Below are 21,852 nucleotides of genomic sequence, written 5' to 3'. Positions count from 1 at the left end.
AGAATCGACTGGGAGATAGTGCATGATTAACGGTAAGACCCCGTATATTCATAGCACCCTGACACGGAGGCTGAGGAGTCAGTTTTCCGCAACCTAAACAAATCACCCGCTTCTCTTTCCTCATAGAGTGCACGAACGAACACTGGCGGCCGGACGCCACTAAGACTGAGTCCGACACGCAAGTAAGTCTTTTCACAGCTAGAACCGAGCAGCTAAACATGCTCAACCTGCTTTGTGATACACGGACAGTAACTAATGTGCGTCCCCTAAATTCCCCACACAGAACTTAAAAACGAGAATTCCATCAGACAACACACACAAGTTGTGAATGTAAGTACAAATGCGAGGCATATTCATGTTGATGGTTGATTTGTTAAAAAATCCGGGTCTTTCATTAGATACTGAACAACCAAATCTTAATTATTTTCAGAAATTACAACCCCTTTTCTCTCACCCTGCGCCACTGATTGGCAAAGGTAAGACTTGAGTTGAGGCTATCCGTGCTCATTCAGGATGGTGCCACTATTAGTGATTCTAAAATATACCTCCTTATATTTTTCAGATATGTGGTCCTGACGAGAACACCCCTTATTAAGGGTGTTCGAAACGCGTAGACCTTTCCATGCGACCTTAGGTTGTTCTAAATAATTAAAAACAGAGTGAAGTGAAACTCGCACCAAGGTCGCTTTTTGAATTTTGTTGTGAACTTTGATTCATTGACACTGTAATGACAGTTGTATAATGTATATTGTGTAAATAGTAGTGTATTCTCTAAGTGAGTGAATGGGATTTTGAATGGTATGATTGGGAATGGTGAGAGTTGCTTAGTGAAGTAATATCGTATATTTGTGATGTAAAGAATCAATATTGTAATCTGTGTCTTTTGTGTTCAAGTGCCTAAAAAAATGTAAAATGTGTTTGGTTCTATAAAATGTTTATATAAAAAGATTCATTTCAGACAGAAAAAGTTGTCTTGCCTATATAGTGTTTTGAGTCACTATATCGATGCAATTATTTCAGGACTAATATTGCAGTACTGGTATTGTTGTTTTGTTTAGAATCTTAGTGAGGCTTGACCTTACTGCCCCAGAGCCAGAACCCTTTCTTGGTTTATTGCTGTCAAGATGGCATCCATGAAATCTGGAGAAAGGTTGAAGGATGCCAACTGCTCAATCGCCAAGCAAAAGATGCAAAGCGTGCTTGCCGGCTGCAGTGCCTTGCCCTGCTGCTATGACAGAAGATTCTCAAATGTCACAGCTTGATCAGAGGACAGATGCTAATACTCTTCCAGCCCAATCTGGTGCCACTAGCACTTGGGCCTGGTCATTCGTGAACTTCTTCAGAACTCGGGCAGGAGAAGCAGTGGGGGAAGGAATAGAGTTCCACTCTAAATGGATGGAGTCTCCAATGCATAAAAGTGCTGATATTGCTGGATTTCCTCCATGGCAGGACCAGGGGAAGAAATAAGGCCAGTATCCAGACCACTGGCATCCTAAAGATTTTCATACCCGTTTTCCTCATCATATTTGGAAAGTTAATCATACCCTTCATCGGAATTGTCGCTGGCCAAGTTAGTGCAAAAAGCACAAGTTACTACTTGTGTAACGATATATCTGTAAGAGACATTAGTTAGTATTAGATTCCTTACCTTATAATATCCCCAGGCGTCAGACTGGATCCGGAAATTTTTGCGTAGCAGTACCGTTGCACGTCGGTAGGCGTTGTCTGCAGCTCCGCGTCCGTCGTCGTGATGACGTCGTCGGAGTACTTAGATGCCGCCTCCGCGTGCGGACGTCAGTTCTTAGACACAGCTTTTCCGCGCCAGAAACGCAGAGCCATGTTAAAAACCAACACTGGTGCCATTGAAACTAGGGCCCTGAAGGAGGGTAACTCTAACCCTAGATATTGGTTCGCAGAACGGGGAGGATGGGTGGGTCGGTAAGGAATCTAATACTAACTAATGTCTCTTACAGATATATCGTTACACAAGTAGTAACTTGTGCATCTGAAAGAGACACGTTAGTATTAGATTCTTACCTTAGAATAGATACCCCAGCAATACCAACCCCGGTGGTGGGTCTGCGAACCAATAATCACAACAGAAAGTCCTGGAGGACGGAACGGCCAAAGAAGCCATCCCTCCGGACTTGGCTGTCCGGGCAGTAGTGTCTTGCAAACGTGTGCAGCGATGCCCACGTAGCGGTCTGACAGATGTCCTGTAAGGGCACACCCCTGCCCAGGGCAGTGGTCGCCGCCGTCGCTCGGGTAGAATGAGCCCGCAGTCCAACAGGGGGCTCCTTCCTAGCCAAGGAGTAGCATGCCTGGATACACAGGATGATCCACCGGGAGATGGTCCTCTTATGCACCGCTTTCCCCTTCTTCGCGCCCACGTAACCAACAAAGAGTTGGTCATCCACCCGGAACTGGCGTGTGCAATCCAAGTAGAATGAGAGCGCACGTCTTGGGTCCAGACAGTGGAGCCGCTCTTCCTCTTTAGAGGGATGCAGTGGCGGGAAGAAGGTTGGCAAGGTGACAGACTGCCCAATGTGGAAGGCAGTGACAACCTTGGGCAGGAAAGAAGGTTTGGTACGCAGCACCACTTTGTCCGGATGGACAGAAAGGAAAGGTGGAGTACAAGAAAGGGCCTGGAGCTCACTCACTCTCCTGGCAGAGGTGATGGCAACCAGGAAAGCAGTCTTCAAAGTTAGAAGGCGAAGAGGCTCAAAGGTAGCGCACATCAGAAACGTAAGAACCAGGTTCAAGTCCCATTGAGGTATCACAAACGGAACAGGAGGAAACGTGTGTGTGATGCCCTTAAGAAATCTATTTACAATAGGGACTTGAATAAAGAAGGTTGATCAGGCAGCCTGAGAAAGGCTGAAAGGGCAGAAAGGTAGCCCTTGATAGTGCCCAGAGCAGAGCCCTGCTGGGCAAGAGAAAGAAGGAAGAGAAGGACCTCAGAAAGAGGGGCATTGAGGGGATCCAAAGCCTTTGCTGTGCACCATGCCACAAATCTGTTCCACCTGCAGGCGTATACCGACTTCGTGGAGGGACGCCTGGCTGCCAGAATGATGTTACAAACTTCAGGAGGCAAGTCAAATGGCCTCAACTGTCGCCACTCAATCTCCAAGCATGGAGGTGGAGACTGGACAGGTTCGGGTGGAGGACCGTCCCCTGCTGCTGCGACAGAAGGTCCTCCTGAAGAGGCAGACGAACCGGGGGATCGACTGACAGACTGAGTAGCTCTGGATACCAGTACCTTCTCGCCCAGTCCGGAGCCACAAGGATGACTTGGGCCCGGTCGCGCTTGATCTTCTTCAGCACTCTGGGCAGAAGTGGTATAGGCGGAAAGGCATACAACAGACCGCAACTCCACTCGCGACGAAAAGCGTCTCCGAGCGAGTGCCTCCTTGGAAATTCCAACGCGCAGAACTGATATTGCGCGTTCTCGTCGGTGGCGAATAGATCTAACCAAGGCTCTCCCCATCGCTTAAAGAGGCCTTGCGCCACGTCCGAGTTCAGACGCCATTCGTGATCCATCATGCACCGACGGTGAGCTCGTCCGCCCTGGCGTTCAGAGAACCTGCCAGGTGTTGAGCCACCAGGGTCACGCCCTGGCGTTCCAGCCATTGCCAAAGGCGAAGAGCCTCTTGACAAAGGGTCCACGACCCCACCCAGCCTTGCTTGTTGCAGTACCACATGGCGGTGGTGTTGTCCGTGAACACCTGCACTACACTCCCCCGGACAGAGGGGAGGAATGCATTCAGTGCCGGACGAATCGCCCGGAGCTCCAACAGGTTGATGTGGAGCCGGGCCTCCGCCGGAGACCAGAGGCCTCTGATCTCCGCCTCTCCCATGTGGCCTCCCCAGCCCTGGAGGGACGCGTCCGTCACAACTACGTGCTCCGGTTGGGGAAGGGAGAGGGATCTGCCGCTGACCCAATCGCGGTCCATAAGCCACCACTGCAGCTGTCTCGCAGTGCCCTCCGAGATCAGGACGTGGTCGGATAGGTTGCCCTGATGATGGGCCCACTGAAACTTCAGGTCCCACTGCAGAGCCCGCATCCGCCACCTGGCGTGATGCACCAGTAGGATGCAGGAGGCCATCAGCCCCAGAAGCCGCAGCGTCAACCTGACCGAAACCCGGGATAACGGCTGAAAGATGGGAATCAGAGCCTGAATATCTCGGACCCGCTGTTCGGGTGGATAAACCCGGAAACCGCGCCGAGTCCAGAACCGCTCCGATGAAGTGGAGCTTCTGAGAGGGGCACAGGTGTGACTTCGGCACATTGATGGAGAACCCCAGCTGGTGCAGGAGGTCTGCCGTAGTCTGGAGGTAGCTGGCGACTGTCTGGGGCGAGCCCGTCTTCAACAACCAGTCGTCAAGGTAGGGGAAGACTGAAACCCCTAACCTGCGCAGATGAGCTGCGACCACCGCAATCACCTTTGTGAACACCTGTGGGGCGCTGGTAAGGCCGAAGAGGAGCACGGTAAACTGAAAGTGCTTGTGGCCAACCATGAACCGCAGGTAGCGCCGGTGGGCAGGCAGGACGGGGATATGAAAATAAGCGTCCTGCAAGTCCAACGCTACCATCCAGTCTCCTGGGTCCAGGGCAGCCAGGACCTGAGCCAGTGTCAGCATCTTGAACTTCTCCTTCCGGAGGAAGCCGTTGACGTTCCTTAGGTCCAAGATAGGGCGTAGGCCCCCTTTGCCCTTCTTGGGTACCAGAAAGTAGTGGGAGTATCAACCACACCCTACTTCTGGCCCAGGAACGCGCTCGATGGCCCCCTTGGCCAAGAGGGCCGTAACTTCCTCCTGCAGAAGTCGCAAATGATCCCCCGAAATACGGTGGTTCTGCGGTGGCATGGCTGGAGGAGTCGCCTCGAAGGGGAGGGAGTAGCCCCTTCGGACGATCTGCCGCACCCACCTGTCCGAAGTGACGGTGCGCCAGTGGAGGTGGTGATGGCAAACCCTGCCCCCCACTGGCGTCACATGGGCCTGAAAGCACGGACTAGGAGGGTTTTGAGGCGGATGCTGCGGGGAAGGTGTGGACTCACCTCGCCGTTGCCCACGACCGCCCTGACGGCGGTCCCCACGGCCGCCACCGCGTTGGGTATTGCCCTGCGGAGCGTGGCTGGCGGCACGTGTGGGCGCACCCCTTCCGTGGCCACGAAAGGAGTGAAAAGCAGCCAATTGCTGGCGCGGAGCCGAGAGGCCCAAGGACTTGGCCGTAGCCCTGGAGTCCTTAAAGCGCTCGAGCGCATGGTCTGCTTTGTCGCCAAAGAGGCGACGGCCATCGAACGGCATGTCCATGAGTGTGTTCTGGACATCTGCCGAAAAGTTGGCGGACCTCAGCCAGGCGTGGCGTCTGACCGCCACCGTCGTTGCCATCGCTCTACCTAGCGAGTCGGTGGTATCCAGCCCACACCTGATTGAATATTTGGCTGCATCCCAGCCCTCCACAAGGGCTTGGCTGAGTTTGGCCCGTACCTCCAACGGACACTCTGGCAGCACCTCCGCAACCTTATCCCACACAGAGTGGGTGTAACGTCCCAAGAGGCAGGCGGTGTTGGAAGACCGCAGGCCCAGACTAAGGGATGAGAAGATCTTCCCATACTGGTCATACCTCTTGGATTCCCTGTCCGGCGGGGCCGACGGGAACGCGGTCTGGGAATTGGAGGCCTGGATGACCAGGCTCTCGGGGGTAGGGTGGGTGGACAGGAAACATGGGTCGCCCGGGGCTGGGCGGTGGCGTCTGGCCACGTTCCTATCTACGGGCGAACCCGCAGCGGGCTTGGACCAAGTGCTCAGAAGAACGTCGGTCAAGGCCTCATTAAAGGGCAGCAGAGGCTCGGCCGAGCTTGACTGCGGTTTAAGGACCTCAGTGAGAAGATTAGTCCTCACGGCCGCGACGGGGAGCTCCAGGCCTTGGCAGCCCTCATCAGCACCACACTGTAGGTTGCCCCCTCCTCCGTAGCCACGGTAGGCGGGGAGACAAAACCAGTGTCTGGAGAGGTGTCCAGGCCACTGGCCTCCCCAAGGTCTCCTGTCCAGTCCTCATGAGACTGACACTCTCTGGTCAGAGGGTCCTCAGACCCCTCCCAGTCCTCTTCAGCACCCATCTCTTGAAACTCAGGGTCCTCAACTAATGGGGCCTGTTCATAGAAGTTAAACTCTTCAAACGACGTCTGGAGCGGCGCCCATCGGGCCGTCGGGGAGGTCGTAAGGTCCACCGGCGACGAACCAGATCCCAAAGGAGGTCCAGCGGCGTCCCGTGGCGCCGGGCCCGAAGGCGCCAGAACAACTGAACCCCTCGGCGCCGGGATAGCGGGAACCTACGGCGCCGGGCGCCGAAGGCATCGGCGGCCGTAGCACCCGACTGCGTCGGGGCCGAACCCCCCGACCCGCTAGGGTTCCCAGACGGGTCTGCTGGGCCCGAAGGCGCCGCGGAGCCCGTCGGAGGAGAGAGATTCCTCATGGCCATGAGGAAGCGCTCAATCTCCTCCTGCGTCGCGTGAAGCCCAGGGACCGTAGGTTATGGGGCTGGACGCGGCGCCTGCGACTCCGTTGGAGCCGCGTGGGTGGTGTCACCCGAACCCCCGGCCGCATCGCGCGAGCGTCGGGGGGAGTCCGCAGAGCGATGACGCCGCTTGGACTTCTTGTGCCTCTTACCGGACGACGACTTCGACCCGGAGGAGTGCAGCCTACTCTCGGAGTTGTGGAGGCTCCGAGCCCGCGACCGGTCCCTCGACCTCCCATGGGACCGAGACCTCTCGTGGCGCGGGACCGACTGCCGGAGTTCGAGTCGCCTGCGGGACCGCTCCCGCCTGGCTTTCGAAGAGAGGGCCCGGCAGTCGGAACAGGCCTTGTCGTCGTGATCGACGACGAGACAAGTTAAACACAGTCGGTGAGGATCCATGACCGACAGACGGTCGCAATCCTCACAGTGCTTAAAGCCGGGAATCCCTACGGCACCGTCGGAGTCGAAGACTCGAGAAATGATCAAAAGAGATCAAAAAGGTTAGTCAAAAATGACTAGGGTTACTGCTTTTTCCAGATCTGCGCTTGCTTGCGCGGAAAAAAGAAGAACTGACGTCAGCACGCGGAGGCGGCGTCTAAGTACTCCGACGACGTCATCACGACGCAGACGACGGACGCGGAGCCGCAGACGACGCCTACCTACGCGCAAGGGTACTGCTACGCAAAAATTTCCGGATCCAGTCTGACGCCTGGGGATATTCTAAGGTAAGGAATCTAATACTAACGTGTCTCTTTCAGATAGTGTAACTTCTGTAAAGTTTGGGCCGAACTACGAGGTACGGGCAAAGTATCAGAATCTGAAAAATGTCCACTTGGATGCATGCCAGTCAGAGCCAGGCGCAATCTCTGTTGAGGTGGATTCTGCTCAGAGTCAGTTAGAACGATGGTATATACATCCTCCTCCCGTGTAGACAGCAGTGCATATGTGAAGAGAACATGTACAAGGAGTGGCGCTGAGACCGAAGTCGCAATCAAAGTCTGTGCTGAACTAGATACAGGCTCAAGGGGCACAGGAGTTACTGAGGGCTGACCCACCAGCGGATGTCTGACTAGAGGCCCCAGTGGCAACTTGGGCCTGAAAGTGTGCTAGAGGGACCTGGTAAAATGACAAATGCACAACATTGCATCTCTGAAGGCATTGACTTGCTGCGACATCGCAGATGGACCAGAGAATTCAGGGTGGGCTAGGACCAGACTCTCAATCTCTCTCTCAATCTTTGATGGCGATTGAGAGAGAGACCGGGAGGCCCTTGTGCTCATTTCAGAGTCTGATAGTGACAGGAAGGGGCCTATTTCTGCATCAACTTCTTTTGCGTCCCCTTGGTCTTACCCAAACACTGCAACCATGACTACGATCTGCTGACAGAATGACTTTAGTAGCAGGAATGAGATCTTCCTTTCGACTTTAACCAGTCACGTCTAAGTCTTGTGTTTGACGACGTAAAGTTCAGCCTCATAGTCCCATACGGGTTGGTCGGAGTGCAATTGTTGCAGTTCATAGAGTAGTGGTCCGACCACTAGACACCATATGCATACTCTTTGTGAGTGTTTATCGTAAACATGTTTGCGACTATACTACATGGTTTAAACCCTGTTTTAGGGGGGTGACATTCTTCCGAGCACACTGGTAAATCTAGTTAAGATATGTGGTCTGAAAGACCAAGAAGAAGCTATAGAGCTAAAGAAAGGAGCGGATGTCAGGGTGCATGGATTATTTCATATGGGCCTCCGTTTGTCACTTCTGGAGCAGAACAACTTTGGCACTGACCCACACGATGCCATCGACAGACGTTCAGGAATACTGATTTAAAGTTAGTGGATCCAGTCTGACTCCTGGGTTATAGTCACACGGTGAGGAATCTGCAGTTGAAAGTATCCATCAGAAATGGGGCATATGCCACATATTTCTTATTTTTCATAATGACAGTATAGTTAAAAAATGTAGAGTCTCTAGTTGAAGGGTCACCAAATGTACAAAATCAAGCCTGCACAAATTACAGCATTAAACCGGTCTCCAACTTGGGAGGTATTTCAGGTCCAGTGTTGATGTTCTGTTTTAGTTAGGTTGTGATTTAATTCTATTTCTCTGCTGCGGGTTATTAATTTTTAGTTCCATGAACTTGGAAAAGTCTACTTAATGGTTATTAGTGTTTCCAGAATGTTTCCATTATTACTTATTTGTACTTTGAAACACTTGAGACCCAGCCCCCCAGAATTATAAATAAAAAAAAGAAAGTTAAGGTACTAAAGTAAAATGATAAACACAACCACTGCATTCTGAAAAAGCACAAAACACTGAGTTTGTATTTATAAAGCAGACCCACATCACAGTTCACGTCCCTCTCACTTATCAGAAAAAATTGACCGGAATGGCTAGGGACGCAGGGGTGCATAACAGAACAGTGGCATAAAGATACTTGAGCGGTCCCCCCCAGCGAAGTACATGGAAGCCCCCCCCTCCCACCCCCCCACACACAGTCAGGATCGCTCAAGCCAAAGGCCTCCTGCCAGAGGTGGACCCCTAGAATTTACCCCCTCACCTGCACCACAGGTGCTGCTGGGCTAATGTTACACCACTGGTGCATAAACAGGGCACCATGCAGATTTGCCTTTATCAGCACCTTCACTTTGGCCTTGTATTCGGTTTTATGTCGCATCCAATAGGTTGCATTAAAGCTAGTGGAAGTGTGTCTTTCTATCCACAGCTAAACCAAGGTCAGAGGGAGATTCCTCTGGATCCAACACATGGTAATTAATGGTCACCAATTTTGCCCTTTTATGGTAGATACAGTTACCAGATGGCTAAGTCAACGGGACGCTATTTTTTCAAGTCTCGAGCTTTCAGTGTTATGGTCTGCTTTGTCTCCTATGCACCAACTGGACTAGCACACCTGAAAGAAATTGTTAAAGGAAAGTCAAGGAGGGGATAAAGTGTCACAGAAACAGACCCGTAATGGTGCCAACAAGTGCGTGGTAGAAAGGAACACCACTCATTTATTCAGGAGTTGGGACTTTTCTTAATCCTGTTCCTAGATCATCCTAACCAACAGGACAGAGGGTAAATGCTTTGTGTAACACGCCAGCAAAAACAGTATCTTGATTAGTTCATACTTGTTGTAGAATTAAGTTGTAAAAGACTCTGCCAAACAAGGGGGGGAGGGGGTGTTGAGAGTCCACAGTTATATAGGAGACGTTGCTACAGCATTTTTAATTTGAAAACTTGTTATTTTCTTCTCTATAGGAAAATGCCCCTTTTTGACATGATCATGCACACTTTTTGTCTGGTATCTGATGAAAATTTGACAGACGTGCACTGGGTTCCTGCTATCCCGGTCTCCAGTGCCAGATCTCTTTCCCTAAAACTGCACAGTTGTTTCCCCAGTTGGCAATACCTTTAGTACCCTTTGTAAGTTGCTTGTAAATGGTGCCCCCTGGTACCAAGGGCAAGTAGGCTAAAGAGGATCCCTAAGGGTTGCAGCATGTATTGAGCCACTCTAAGGGACCGTCCACATCAACATGCAAACCGCCAATGCAGGCTAAGTGCCATGGTGCAGAGATAAGTGAAGACACAACATGGCACACAGCAGACAATCCATTCAGTATACGTAACTCACTCCTAGAGCAGGCCTTACAGCCCTAAGGCAGGGTGCCCTGTACTACACGTGCGGACATATCTGCATGAGAAGATATGAATGTGATATCTAAGTCGATTCTTGGGTATTACATGTGAACAGGGAATCCATGTTAAGAATGTGTGCTGGAACTGGTGTGTATGAGTTCTATTAGCTACATAATAGCTTTACTGAAACTTGGTGCCGTGAATCAAACATCTCGTACTAATAAGCCCACACTGATCCCAAGGATTTATTAATACAGGCACCTTAGAGGTGCCTCCTGAAAACCTACTGACTACTAGAGTGCTGGCTGACTGGTGTAGACCAGCTTGCCACCACAGACAGGTTTCTGACCCCCTGCAGGTAAGAGCCCGTGCTCTCAAGGGCAGAAACAATGCCTGCTCTGACCAGAGGTGTTAGCCATCCTGCTTGGAGGAGGTGACAAGTGATCAGCACATCAAGGCTCTGCCGCCTTTGATATGCGACCCAAGGCTTCCCCAGACATGAGAAATGCCACCCCCTGCCTGGACCCATTTAGCACCAGGACGGGAAGGAAAATTAGCAAGTCAGGAGGGGTGTCCCCCTCTCGGGCGGTTACCACCCCTAAGGTGGCCTACCTGATGTGGACACGCCTTTTAGAATTCCATTTTTGTTTTGGTGGAATTGGGCTCTCTGGGTCAGGTTTATGCCCACTTCCCACAGGCAGTGGTCATAAAGAGGATGTAGAGACCCTAAAGGTAAGTAGCTCACTGGCTACTAGCGGTCACTTCTCTTAACGCCCCTAAATTGAGTATTTATGTGGCACCCCTGACACCAGGAACTCCAATTCAATGGATCAAGAAGAGAAGGATACAGAGAGCTGCAAGAAAAAGCAAGACCTGAAGACTGCATGGACCTTTGGCGCCAAACCCTGCCTGCCGCACGAAGTCTAGACAATCGCGACTCTTCCTGCAGCTGACCAGCTTCCAAGAACCCAGGGAGACTGCCAGCCTTCGAAAAAGTGCCAAGCATTCTCCCTTGGAGTAGAGGTACTACTTCCCTGCAGTCACCGAAACGCAAAGTCTGGTATACTGTGTTGCCACAGCAACCCCTATTAAGAGGACCCTGTGCTCCTGAAAGATAGATCTGACCCCCCTGTCCCTCCCACTGAGTGACACTTGGACCAACCAGAGCCGCACAGGACCAATAACTGGGGTACTGGACCCCTTGCAGCAAAGAAAATAAGAGTCCAGTCAGGACTCCAACAGCTCCAAGACAAAGGAGCTGTCGAGGGACGTCAGAGACCCCAGCTTGAGAGTGGCCCAGCTGTCCTGATTTTTCACCCTTAACCAGTGAGACCGATGACCTCAAGGTTCCCAGGTGCACAGAGCCTAGCCAACATTTCCACTTTGCAACTGAGTGCTCCAACCCGGGTAAGTACAAACCAACTGTGCTCCCATGTCCCCAGGACCCTGGTGACCTGAGCCTCTAGTTGGGAGCTTCTGGACTTGTCCCAAAGTCCCCCTCTGCAGACTGTTTAAGTGGCCCCCCTTTTCTTTACTAGCATAGCGGGCACAGCCACCAAAGAGGCCAGCAACTCTGCACACTGATGCCTCAGGGTAGGTAACGAGAAACTGCTGGTAGTACTTTGGACCTTGGCCCCCTATTAAGAACCAAAGGAAACACCCAAAAGCCAATCATAAATACCTGTATGATATCCATGCCTTTTCTCCCATAGAAAAGCATTGTACGTAAAAGCACATTTAAGTAACTGTTTTACGTACCAACAAAATTCAATCTTTTAAAAAAATACTTACTTGCTATCCAAGTTCTTGGTATCAAAATGTATATAAAAAAATTACTTATTTTTCAAAATTGGTCTTGGATTTATTCTTTAGTGTGTCATTTATTGCCTGTGTGTGTCAACAAATGCTTAGCACTACTCTCTGATATGCCTAATAGCTCACCCACATTTCGGATATCATTTGTGCCTCAGTAAAATAATTGTGGTTTGCTTGGACTCTTTACATGATGTACCTCATTTTGATCCACTATATAAAAAGTCAGCTTCCTACAATCTCTCTAGCAACTTAGTTAAAAAATATTTTTGACTGGACAGTGTTGAGAAGCTGAAAACAACCACGAGACACTCGGATGTCCCTGATCGCCATCACCGTGGCTCATTTCTTTCTACAGACACTTACTTTTACAGATCTTGTGTGAAGTATTGGTTATTTTGTGGATCTAACCTTAACTGGTCTAGTTTCAATCAACTTAATTAAATCAACATTACAGACTTGTTGATAGAAATAATGAAAATTGTTTGGGTGTTAAAAGATGGGCTACCCAAAAAAATGTATGAATAAAATCTAGATGAGAAAAAGCAGCAACCACAATGTTTGAGACAAAATATACTGGTCACCAAAGAAATGATCAACACAAATGAGTACAACATTATAATAATGCATCCCACATACGTCTACCTGATATAGGAACCAGGCATGACTCATTTAGTACTAAAAGTGATTCCACTTTACTCAACACTGAAAAACACAAACCCGAACAGGGTCCCTGGGAAATGACTACATGAAACAGTATCTGATCACACTCAGCATTTGGTTTATAGTTACATCACTTGTGTCCTGGGATTTGTAACATCATTTTGGATATTAACGTACATTGTTTAAACTTCAGAATGAAAAGGAATTTAAAGAGGACAGCACATGTTTTCTATTCGTGAACGGAGGCGGTTGTTAAAGAAAGCACAGTTGGCTTCAAAGAGGCTAGTCGCATCAGTATATCACAGTGGTAAGATTCCTACTATTGTTGATTATAACTCACCAATAGCTTGACAGAAGAGGTGAAAAGTTCCATGGATAACAACGATTTGTGCCTGGTCACTTAGGAAAGGTGGCAACATCATGACCAGCGCTTTCCCTGCACTGGATAAAACCTCAGGTTGCATGTTGGTGAGTGATGGATGAGAATCAGATTCCACAGAGGACAAAAGGAAGGTACCAGTAGAAGGGAAATGTTTAATAGATGAAGCTGTGTGACAGAAGAGGACAGAAAAGAAAAAGAGGGATACTAAGGAAATAGGCTTTAAGAGACACAATAGCATGCCACAAAGGGGAGGGACAGACATGAAAGATCAAAGGTATCCGGGATGAGACATGCACACACAAAAGAACACATACTTGGGTACTGAGCCATGGCACATAGTTTGACTGTTCATCCAATGACATCCAATAAAGTTACATATTATAATACAGTTTTTATTGTTGTCCCTGTTCTATGTACATCATTAGGAATAAAAAAATAAACCCAAGTTGCATTTTAAAAAATATATATAAACATTTTACAAGGAAATGATCAGAATCATATTTTACACTTTAATACATGTTAAACATTAAAAGAGTCCAGGCCTTATTGCTTGGGACTGTAAATCTTCTCATGGTATCCATTTCGTTTTAACTAGGTATTAGTAATAAATCATTTATCCTATGGAACTGTGCAATAAACCACTTTGAAACCATACCAACGACAACAAATTAAAAACAAGAACCTTGTTATGCATGCTTGCAGTCGCACTGCCATAGTGGCAATGATAGAGGAATCACATGGTAGCCCAGCTGACCACGTCACTGCCTGCCGTTAGTATTCCTCTCCAGTTGCTTAACAGACCAGCGAGAAGGATTCCGAATGCAGTAAAGATTTTCAAGATGCGGCTTTGGGTCTTCGCATCATATACTACAGATCAGTCATTGCTGTTACCATAACAGTCCTTTCCAGTTTAATTATTACATTTTCGTATTAGTTCTTCACACCAGGAGTCTGATGCACACGCCACAAGCCTATCTGGGTGGAGAGGCTCAGGATGAGCCACTTAGATTTACAAACGTTGTTCAAATAATTGTTGCCTATATTTTGTCAAACAGGACAATTTCTTCCTTGTGTGTTACAATAATGTTCATTCATCTCAAGTGGTATCCACTCGTTTGAGTCCCCACACATCTCAAGAGTACAAAAAAGTTACGTCGTTTGGCAGATAGAGAAAAAAGCATATCCCTGAGAATAATATGCAAATTTAGCTACATTTGTTCCAGTGTAAAATCATAGCAGACGAAAGAAACCTTGTAGAAAAACAATCTCTGAGTAGCTAACACTAAAGGCAAAGCTGTCCCAATTTGGACAATAGACTAATCACTTACCAATCTGATAAACTAAATTTAATTTCCAATTTGGAATTAAACTGAAATTCAATTTCTCATTTTGACTGACGTATTGAGAATTGACAAGAGTGTACCGCATCAAAATAAACTGCCACAAGAAAGCCTGATCTACGGAAGGAGGGGGACTAGACCAGAAGTCACATTCAGAAAACAAAAAAAGTTCTAAAAAAAAATACAAAATTTTGATTAAAAAAAAGTACGTCTCTTCATAATGAGGGAATCCAAAGCAACCTTTTAGTGCGAGCGAAACATGTTTAAATATTGTCTTAAGTTAGGCACAGCACAGTCTGTGTATATGTGGCTCAGAAACAGTCATTACTGAAAAATCTGCACCTAAACAATAAATCCAAATAAAGGCCGAGATTCCCTTAGTCACCTTCAACATCGGAATCTGCAAATTTAAGCTCGCAGTTTACATCAAAAGGTTTTTCACTGTCATCCTCCTCTATCGTTTCAGTTTCAGGCTTATGTGGGATTTTGCCATTACCACATTCTGTCTCAGTCTCATAGCCAGTGTCGCGCGAAGCTTTAGGCTGCTCTCCATTTTGGTTCTGATTGTTCTTCTGCTCCACTAAAGTCTCCTTCACACCTGGCTCGCAATCCACAAAGTCTGAAACAGCTTTTGCCTTTCCAGGCAACATGGCAGAGCGGTATTTTAAGCAATGTTCTGGGAGAAACCCTTTGTAACAATTGTAGGTAAGCAGGCACGTAAACAGTACGAAAAAGAAAACAAACAGATATGTGAAAAGGGGGTTGTCATTTGTATTTGTTAAGTACAAAGTCTTTTCCAAGCGAACTTCAGGTGGCGCACTGATGATCTGTGTTATGGAGACTGTGCTTGTTAAGTCATGAAAGGTTGGATTTGTAATGACTGTGGTGGTGGATGGCCTTAGAGTTGGGGATGCTGAAGTTTGAGTGGTGGGTCTTTCAGCTCCTACAGTTGACATTTTGGGTGTATCACTATTACCTTCTGTCTGTGTCGCAGCTTGGGTAGGCGCCACTGTCGTCGTTGTCTGTGGCAGCTTTCTCAATTCCAAAACATGCTTAGCAAGTACTTGAGAGTACTTCACGTTTATCACGTCTTCCTCAGACAAACACAGGTAAACTCCCATGTCAAGCTCTGTTGCGTTGAAGATGAACAATGCTTCTCCGAGAAGATAATACTTCGGCCCTTCAGTTTTTAGTCTTTTGCTCTGGAACTTCCAAAACACCTTTGCCAAATTTGACTTTTGAGAGCACGTCAGTTTTACCGAGCTTCCGAGTGTCAACTTATGATACAGGTCAATTCCTTTGCTTTCACCTGGAAGAAACAAAAATTAAAATCAACACAATTCTATTTTTGAAAAGTTATAGTATCCAAATAACACTAATTACTTGATTTGACTTTTCATAACAAATATTCCACTAACAGTACAAAAGCAGAATATGATTTAAAACATGCTGGCAATCTAAAGTATAAAGTCTAAACAAATTATTTCTTGAAAAACACGAAATAACTTTTTCATTTTAATATCCGCTTACTAAGTTTTCAACAGTGTAAGATAACAGAGCAGCTCCAAAACAAGTCAGTCTTATGGCAATCTCACATACAGTGAGCAGCAACCCAGAATACAAAACTGTCATTAGTACACATCATAACATTCGGACTGTTCATTCACATTTATTTAACTGTAATAAATGGGTAAAACTATAATAATATTGCAGTCCAACTCAATGAACTGGAACAGTGTCAGAACAATTGGTTTACCCATCCCTTCTCACGTGTTTAGGTGCAGTTCAAAGTGGTATTGGCAGATCATACTGCTGCTCTTCAAACCACAGACTCGTCCACTGTGGCGTCAGTGCGAAGTAGGTATTCCCTAAAAGCCCCAAGATATCTTTCGGTCTGGTGTAGGACCTCTAGTCCAAGCCTTCGCTATCCTACGTTAGGCTTAGCCCAATACCAAATCAGTTAGCATTCTGGCTGAGTTAGGCCCATCATCAACATAGCCAGCCGCGTAGCGTCTAACAATGAGGTTATGTCCCTTAAAGAGTTGGTGCCACCTCTATGAAGAATAAGTGAACTGGGGCGATATCCAGGCACAATGCAAGAAATCAACAGAGCTTCTGGGGCATTTGAGATGGCAAGGAGGGGTCGATATTACATAGCAACTCAGCGGTATAGTACAGTCTATTTAAAAAATGAAAATGAATTAGCTTGTGCCTATAATTAATGCACACAGCTTGTTTAGGTCACTCCCAGGTGTTCGATGTGATCTCAGCCAGGTAAGCTTCCCACCATGCTTTAGTGGTACAGCCAGGGGGCTATTTGTTGCGTGTATTAGTGATTTCAGGGCAATTTTAGTGTACAGCCAAGTGAGATTCTGCAGTAAGGAACTATCACTCAAGAGCAGGCATAGCAAAGCCACCCGCCTCATATGACTCAATTAGCCTATTTCCATCTGAGTCGTGGGTTCTTGCCCCTCCCCCTTCCCTATGCTAATTTAGTCAGCAATGCTCCGAGTCTAACAAATACATGGGTCTATTTGTGAACAAGTAAAAAAAAAAACCAACAACTTGGGAACCATTCACATTTTTGCGAGTCTGATCCATTTTTTATGTGGCAAGTTATTAAATTGCATGTCCATAATTGTCCTGTTTCATTGTCACCATCGACAAAGATACCCAAGAGTCTTCCTTCCAAGTCAGAGGACATTTCAGCACAGGTCTAGTAGAATTAACAGTGAGTGGAAACCTCTGACTTGCTCCAAATCTGCAATTCCCACCCCACATATTATTTCATGTTCACATCTGGTTGTTTGACGACTAGGAGAATGTCATCAGAATATAATGGCACTAGGAATGGTCACACAGGGAATGTGATGCCTTTATCTAGGTTTCTCACATATCAGGGAAGCCACAGGCTCTATAGTTATAGTTTGTAGTGCCACACTGACTTGGGTATTTGAGTCATTTTTAATTTGCTCTAACATTTCGCCACCTAGGGACTGTTAAATATATTCCCCATCAAAAGGAACGTTTAGAAGGTTGATGAATACTCTGTTCAAATCCCGCTAGCCTTAGCCATGCAAGCCTGCGAAGTAAAATACTATTGTTTATACTCCTAAAATCAGTGTCAGTAGCAAATGGTTGCAATCAAGAATAATTTTCCCTATGCTACTAGCTCCTCACCCCATTTCTATAAGTTTCTAAAAAAATTTATATGAGTGATTCTATCTCTTCCCAATGGAATCTTTCATATCTTGATAATAAATCAACTGTTATAGTGATAACGCATTGAGTTCACGCACCCACCGCAATTTTTATCTCCACTGCATCTACAGGTTTATCTGGGGGTGGGGCATCCTCACGTTTGTGCAGATGTCCTCTTCCTGGCCGTATGAAGTACCAGCTAGTCTGATGGAAGTTGAGACTTTATGTAAATGGATGCTCAGGGCATGCCTTATACTTTTTCCATATTTGTGGAGTGATAGGATAGGATTTTTGAAATCATCAGGAGAGGATTTTTTCATCCCTTTTAGCATTGGTAAAAACTGAACACTACTACCCTCAGTATTTTCAGAGGGTTTCTACAAGGAAATAGTCTTCCTAACGTGCATAGAGGCATAGTGGTGATGAACAGCCCTCCGAATTACATCATGGTATGCTGTTGTATCGTCCAGAGAGGGTTTCACAAGATAAGACTCAATATCTTGATACTCTGGAGGATCTACATCATAATCCTCCCATGTGTCATGGTCTCCACCAAGTGGATGGCAGTAAGGATCTACTTCCCCCCTATGGACTACCGGTCTCTGAAAGGGAGTGAACTGATCCCTTTGGTGATTGCGACAAGGGAAATTGTAACATTTCCCTCAGTGAAGGTGCTGGCAATGTTGCAACTGATGGGACAGGCTCTAGTATAGTGGGTGCTTGAGCATGTTGACTTGATGTTGAAAGCTCTCTCTGGCTTTTGTGTGCAGATTGAGGAGATACATTATATTCCAGTTCTTCCACAAATGTTTGTTTCGTCTTCAAGTATGCGTGGACACTGGTGCTCTATGTGAAGGTTTTGTAAGAATTTTTACCTATCAGGGTGAATAAAAAGATGCTGTTTGTGAGCTCTTCAGCTAGTCTTTTTATGTTGGTGACTGTGAAGCCTCCAAAGCAGGAGTCACAATCTCCTTTGCTCTCGGCTCGCAACTGGGGTGTTCCCGACTTTCAAGCTTTCAAGGTTGATGTCGAAATCTTATGTCACACTGGATTTATGTGCTCTCTCAGGTCCAACCGGGGTCCGGAAGCGCCAGTGGGTTTATAAGCCTTCTCTTGGCTTCATCAGGGGTGGGCGCTTGACATCTGGACTGGTGCTCCTCACCAATTTGTCATTTTCAAGTGTATTTTAACCCAAAATCCGGGATCATTACACATGAATCTAGGGGCATTTTGAGAAGATAGTGCTAACCTTTTCATTTCGAAATGTTCCTGTGCTTCATCAGAGGCCTCTAATTAGGATCTCTGGACGGGACGTGGTGATCTTTTGATGTACAGTGGCATGGAGGGATTTGGGACTTCATCAATGTTGAGAGCGTTTGCTTCTCCAAAAAACTCTGTTTCCGTTTCCTGATGCTACATTCTCCAATGTGCCCAGCTGCCTATCGTCTATACCTTAAAGTCTTTTTACACCTAAATACTTGAAAAAAAGGTGTATGACTCCAAGTTATTTGGCAAAAGAGGTTACAAACCTCATGCTGATCTGACCAGCTATACTTCGAGTTACAATGTGGGCAGAAACGAAAGGGAGTCCGCTCCATCTAAGCCCATTCTCCAAGGCGGAGTCCTTGATATGTTCAACTTAAGTTTTAAAAGTTATTCTATTGAAGACGTCGAAATATGGTCTGAATGTGTTATTGCTTTTTCTCTAGGCTGACTAAACTATACAGGACCCTGCCCCCTTACAATGCAGAAATACAATGGTATAGGAGTCATTGATTCTCACGACAGAACTGATGGCAGAAAAAAATCTAAAAGGTGGAACTGAAGCCCATGAGCATTCTGGACCAGGGGAGGAGTCACTCCACCCCATCACTTGAAAAGTATTTGAAGAAAAACAAAGCTAGCTACCTGCCAGCATATACCTACTATAAAGACACAAGCCTGCACAATACCCAGCCCCACCCACTGAGTGGAAGGTTTTACAGCTGTGGTCCGGTAACTCTGCAGAGGAATGTTGGTCATTTGCTATGGAAAGGCTTTTGAGTCTCCAGTGTGCTGTTCCTAGCCACAAAGATATCTTTCTGAAACAGCCCCCCATTTAGTTGCACACCCCAATGTGTTGTACTGGTTGCGCCTGGCTGGAGAAAAGGACATCAGGATGTTCCTGTCCTGAAAACAGCCACATTATGTGAAAGACGGTCACCGGAGGCATCTCTCGAGCATTTAAATCGGCACACACTGATTTTTCACCGGGTTCCGCAATTATTCATCCGGAACGAGTCTTTACTTTTCCTGAAAGAATAATACACACTGGCCCACCACAGTGTTTGTGGCCTATCCCTTCCGAGAGTGTGATGCGGATCATGCACTTGTGGGAGCCAACTACAGGGACTTCCAACGTCAGGCATCTGATTTAGGTTGCCCTACTCCTTCCCTGTCCTGAGGAAGACCCGCATGCGGAGGTTCTAAAATACCCTCACTCCACAGACTGGTTGAAATGCCGACTTTTTACCCCCTACAAGGCCTGTACCATAGGATACCACCACCCTGTACCAGGAACGGATGATACATTTCTCTGCAACGCAACACAAAAAGAAAGATGTTTTGCATGGACAGGCCTTAACCAACTGGTGCCAATGTTATAACCAGTTCTGTATGTTAAATCATTGGAAAAAAAAGTTTCTTAAATTGCTTTCATTCCTTGTTCTTTCCAAAGCACACTTTTTCACTTTTTCCCCCTCTCCCCTGGAGCAACCTCCCTACATCTAATCGTAAAAAAGTGTTCTAACTTATGCTTCTGATACTATGAATAAAATAGACAACTTTGTTTGAAACAGTGGGTATCTATACTTCTCTTTTCACAAGGTGCATTGAACATTGACTATTATATGCCGAATATGTTTCTGCATGCAAACTAAAAAGTTAAAAACAAATTGATAACAAAAAGAGTCCAAAGACCAATCCTAAAATGGCCTATGAGCACAATAAGGTTGGTGGCGGATTTGCTAAGCTCACTTGAGATCTGTCGATTTTCATACTTATTGCACTTAACCAACAGAAAATATTTGTAGCCTCTCCGTTGGTGAGCAGAGCTTAAACAGTGTGAGAACATTAATTGAAAGCTTTAACACAGTAATGACAAATTCATGTTATTCCTATGGTTGATGGCATCACTGTACCATATAACTGTGTCATTGTTAGTGGTGCATGTTATTCCCTAGGAGGCATTTGTTCAATTCGGAGTTCATGCAACCAAACTGAAAGTTGGCCTCAACTCAGTTATGTCAACACCCAACCATTCTCTTTAATTCCAACTTTTTTTTTGTTTCCTTTCAAAAGGTAGGCACAAATGTACTGGAAAGAATCATGGCAGCCAGATCTTTTAGAAGGAGGCAGTTTATTTACTTGGAGTAACTTGCGCTTACACCCATCTATCACAAAAAACATTACAAGGAACATCTCTTAATTATAAGGAAGTCTGACAAGAACTTAGGAAGGAATCTAGAGCAGGTGTGTCTGACTATTTCATCTTTCGACGGATAAGATGGCTCCAAAAACCTTAAAAATAGTTTAAAATAAAATAGATCGCTCATATTGGGGAAATCATGATTCTGAATGGTAAGCTATTGTGTTACTTGTAAATTACCTCAAGGACCAAAGGTGTCAACAAAACGCTTAAAGAAACCAACTCCACTCAAAATAAAAGGAATGCCTCATCAAGAATTAGTTCCACCTGCCCTTCCATAATGTGAAGTAAAATCGTTGCCTACTCCTCTTTGAAGGAAAACAGACCAACCAATTGGCAGACTCACTGCAGAAAGATCTGCTCTAACAAACCCATATGAATGACCCTTTAGCAAATCCGATCCGGTAGTCTGCTGAACGTATCCACTTGTGTGCTTTGCAACCCTGCTATGTGTTTACAGACCAACGTGTCATGGTCGAAGGCAAATTACCATAGGTCCATGGTTTAGAAAAGGTACTTGGATCAGGCCAGGTTGACCAAAATTAATATTAAACTGTTTCACTCAAAGCAGAGGAGGAAAGTATTCATTAACTGAACTCTGTACTGAGATATAAGATGAAGTCGAGTTCATTGTCCTTTGGTCTTGCACCAGATAGTGTTCGAAGGTATGAATTAAAGTCAGGGACAACTCTTGGCCTGGATGACTGAAAAGGACGAGTGAACAGCAGCAAAGGATTTGCAGGAGTATGGGGAGGTGGGGCAGACGGAGGAGACGAGAGCAAAATAGGACTGCACAATCAAATCTGGGTTACATTTGTGACTGATGTAG

At 46.6% G+C, this 21,852-nt stretch overlaps 1 protein-coding gene across 5 annotated transcripts in view; it reads right to left on the bottom strand.

The window, feature by feature from the left end:
- Nucleotides 1-21,852, bottom strand: part of SEMA4D (semaphorin 4D) — a 923,316-nt gene that overhangs the window by 310,316 nt on the left and 591,148 nt on the right. For 4 of the 5 annotated variants that reach the window (XM_078675633.1, XM_078675632.1, XM_078675636.1 and 1 more), the window contains exon 18: nucleotides 13,391-15,665. In XM_078675633.1, coding sequence (XP_078531759.1) covers nucleotides 14,734-15,665 — 932 coding nt within the window. In that variant the 3' untranslated portion in view covers nucleotides 13,391-14,733. Of the gene's footprint in view, nucleotides 1-12,974; nucleotides 13,182-13,390; nucleotides 15,666-21,852 lie in introns of those variants that run through there. The other variant, XM_078675637.1, reaches the window with a different exon arrangement.

The sequence above is a fragment of the Lissotriton helveticus genome, chromosome 2_1 (genome assembly GCF_964261635.1).
Source record: "Lissotriton helveticus chromosome 2_1, aLisHel1.1, whole genome shotgun sequence".
In the NCBI taxonomy this organism is placed as follows: Eukaryota; Metazoa; Chordata; class Amphibia; order Caudata; family Salamandridae; genus Lissotriton; species Lissotriton helveticus.
Note: the sequence above shows the minus strand (reverse complement) of the source record. Positions and strands in the feature narration are given on the sequence as shown.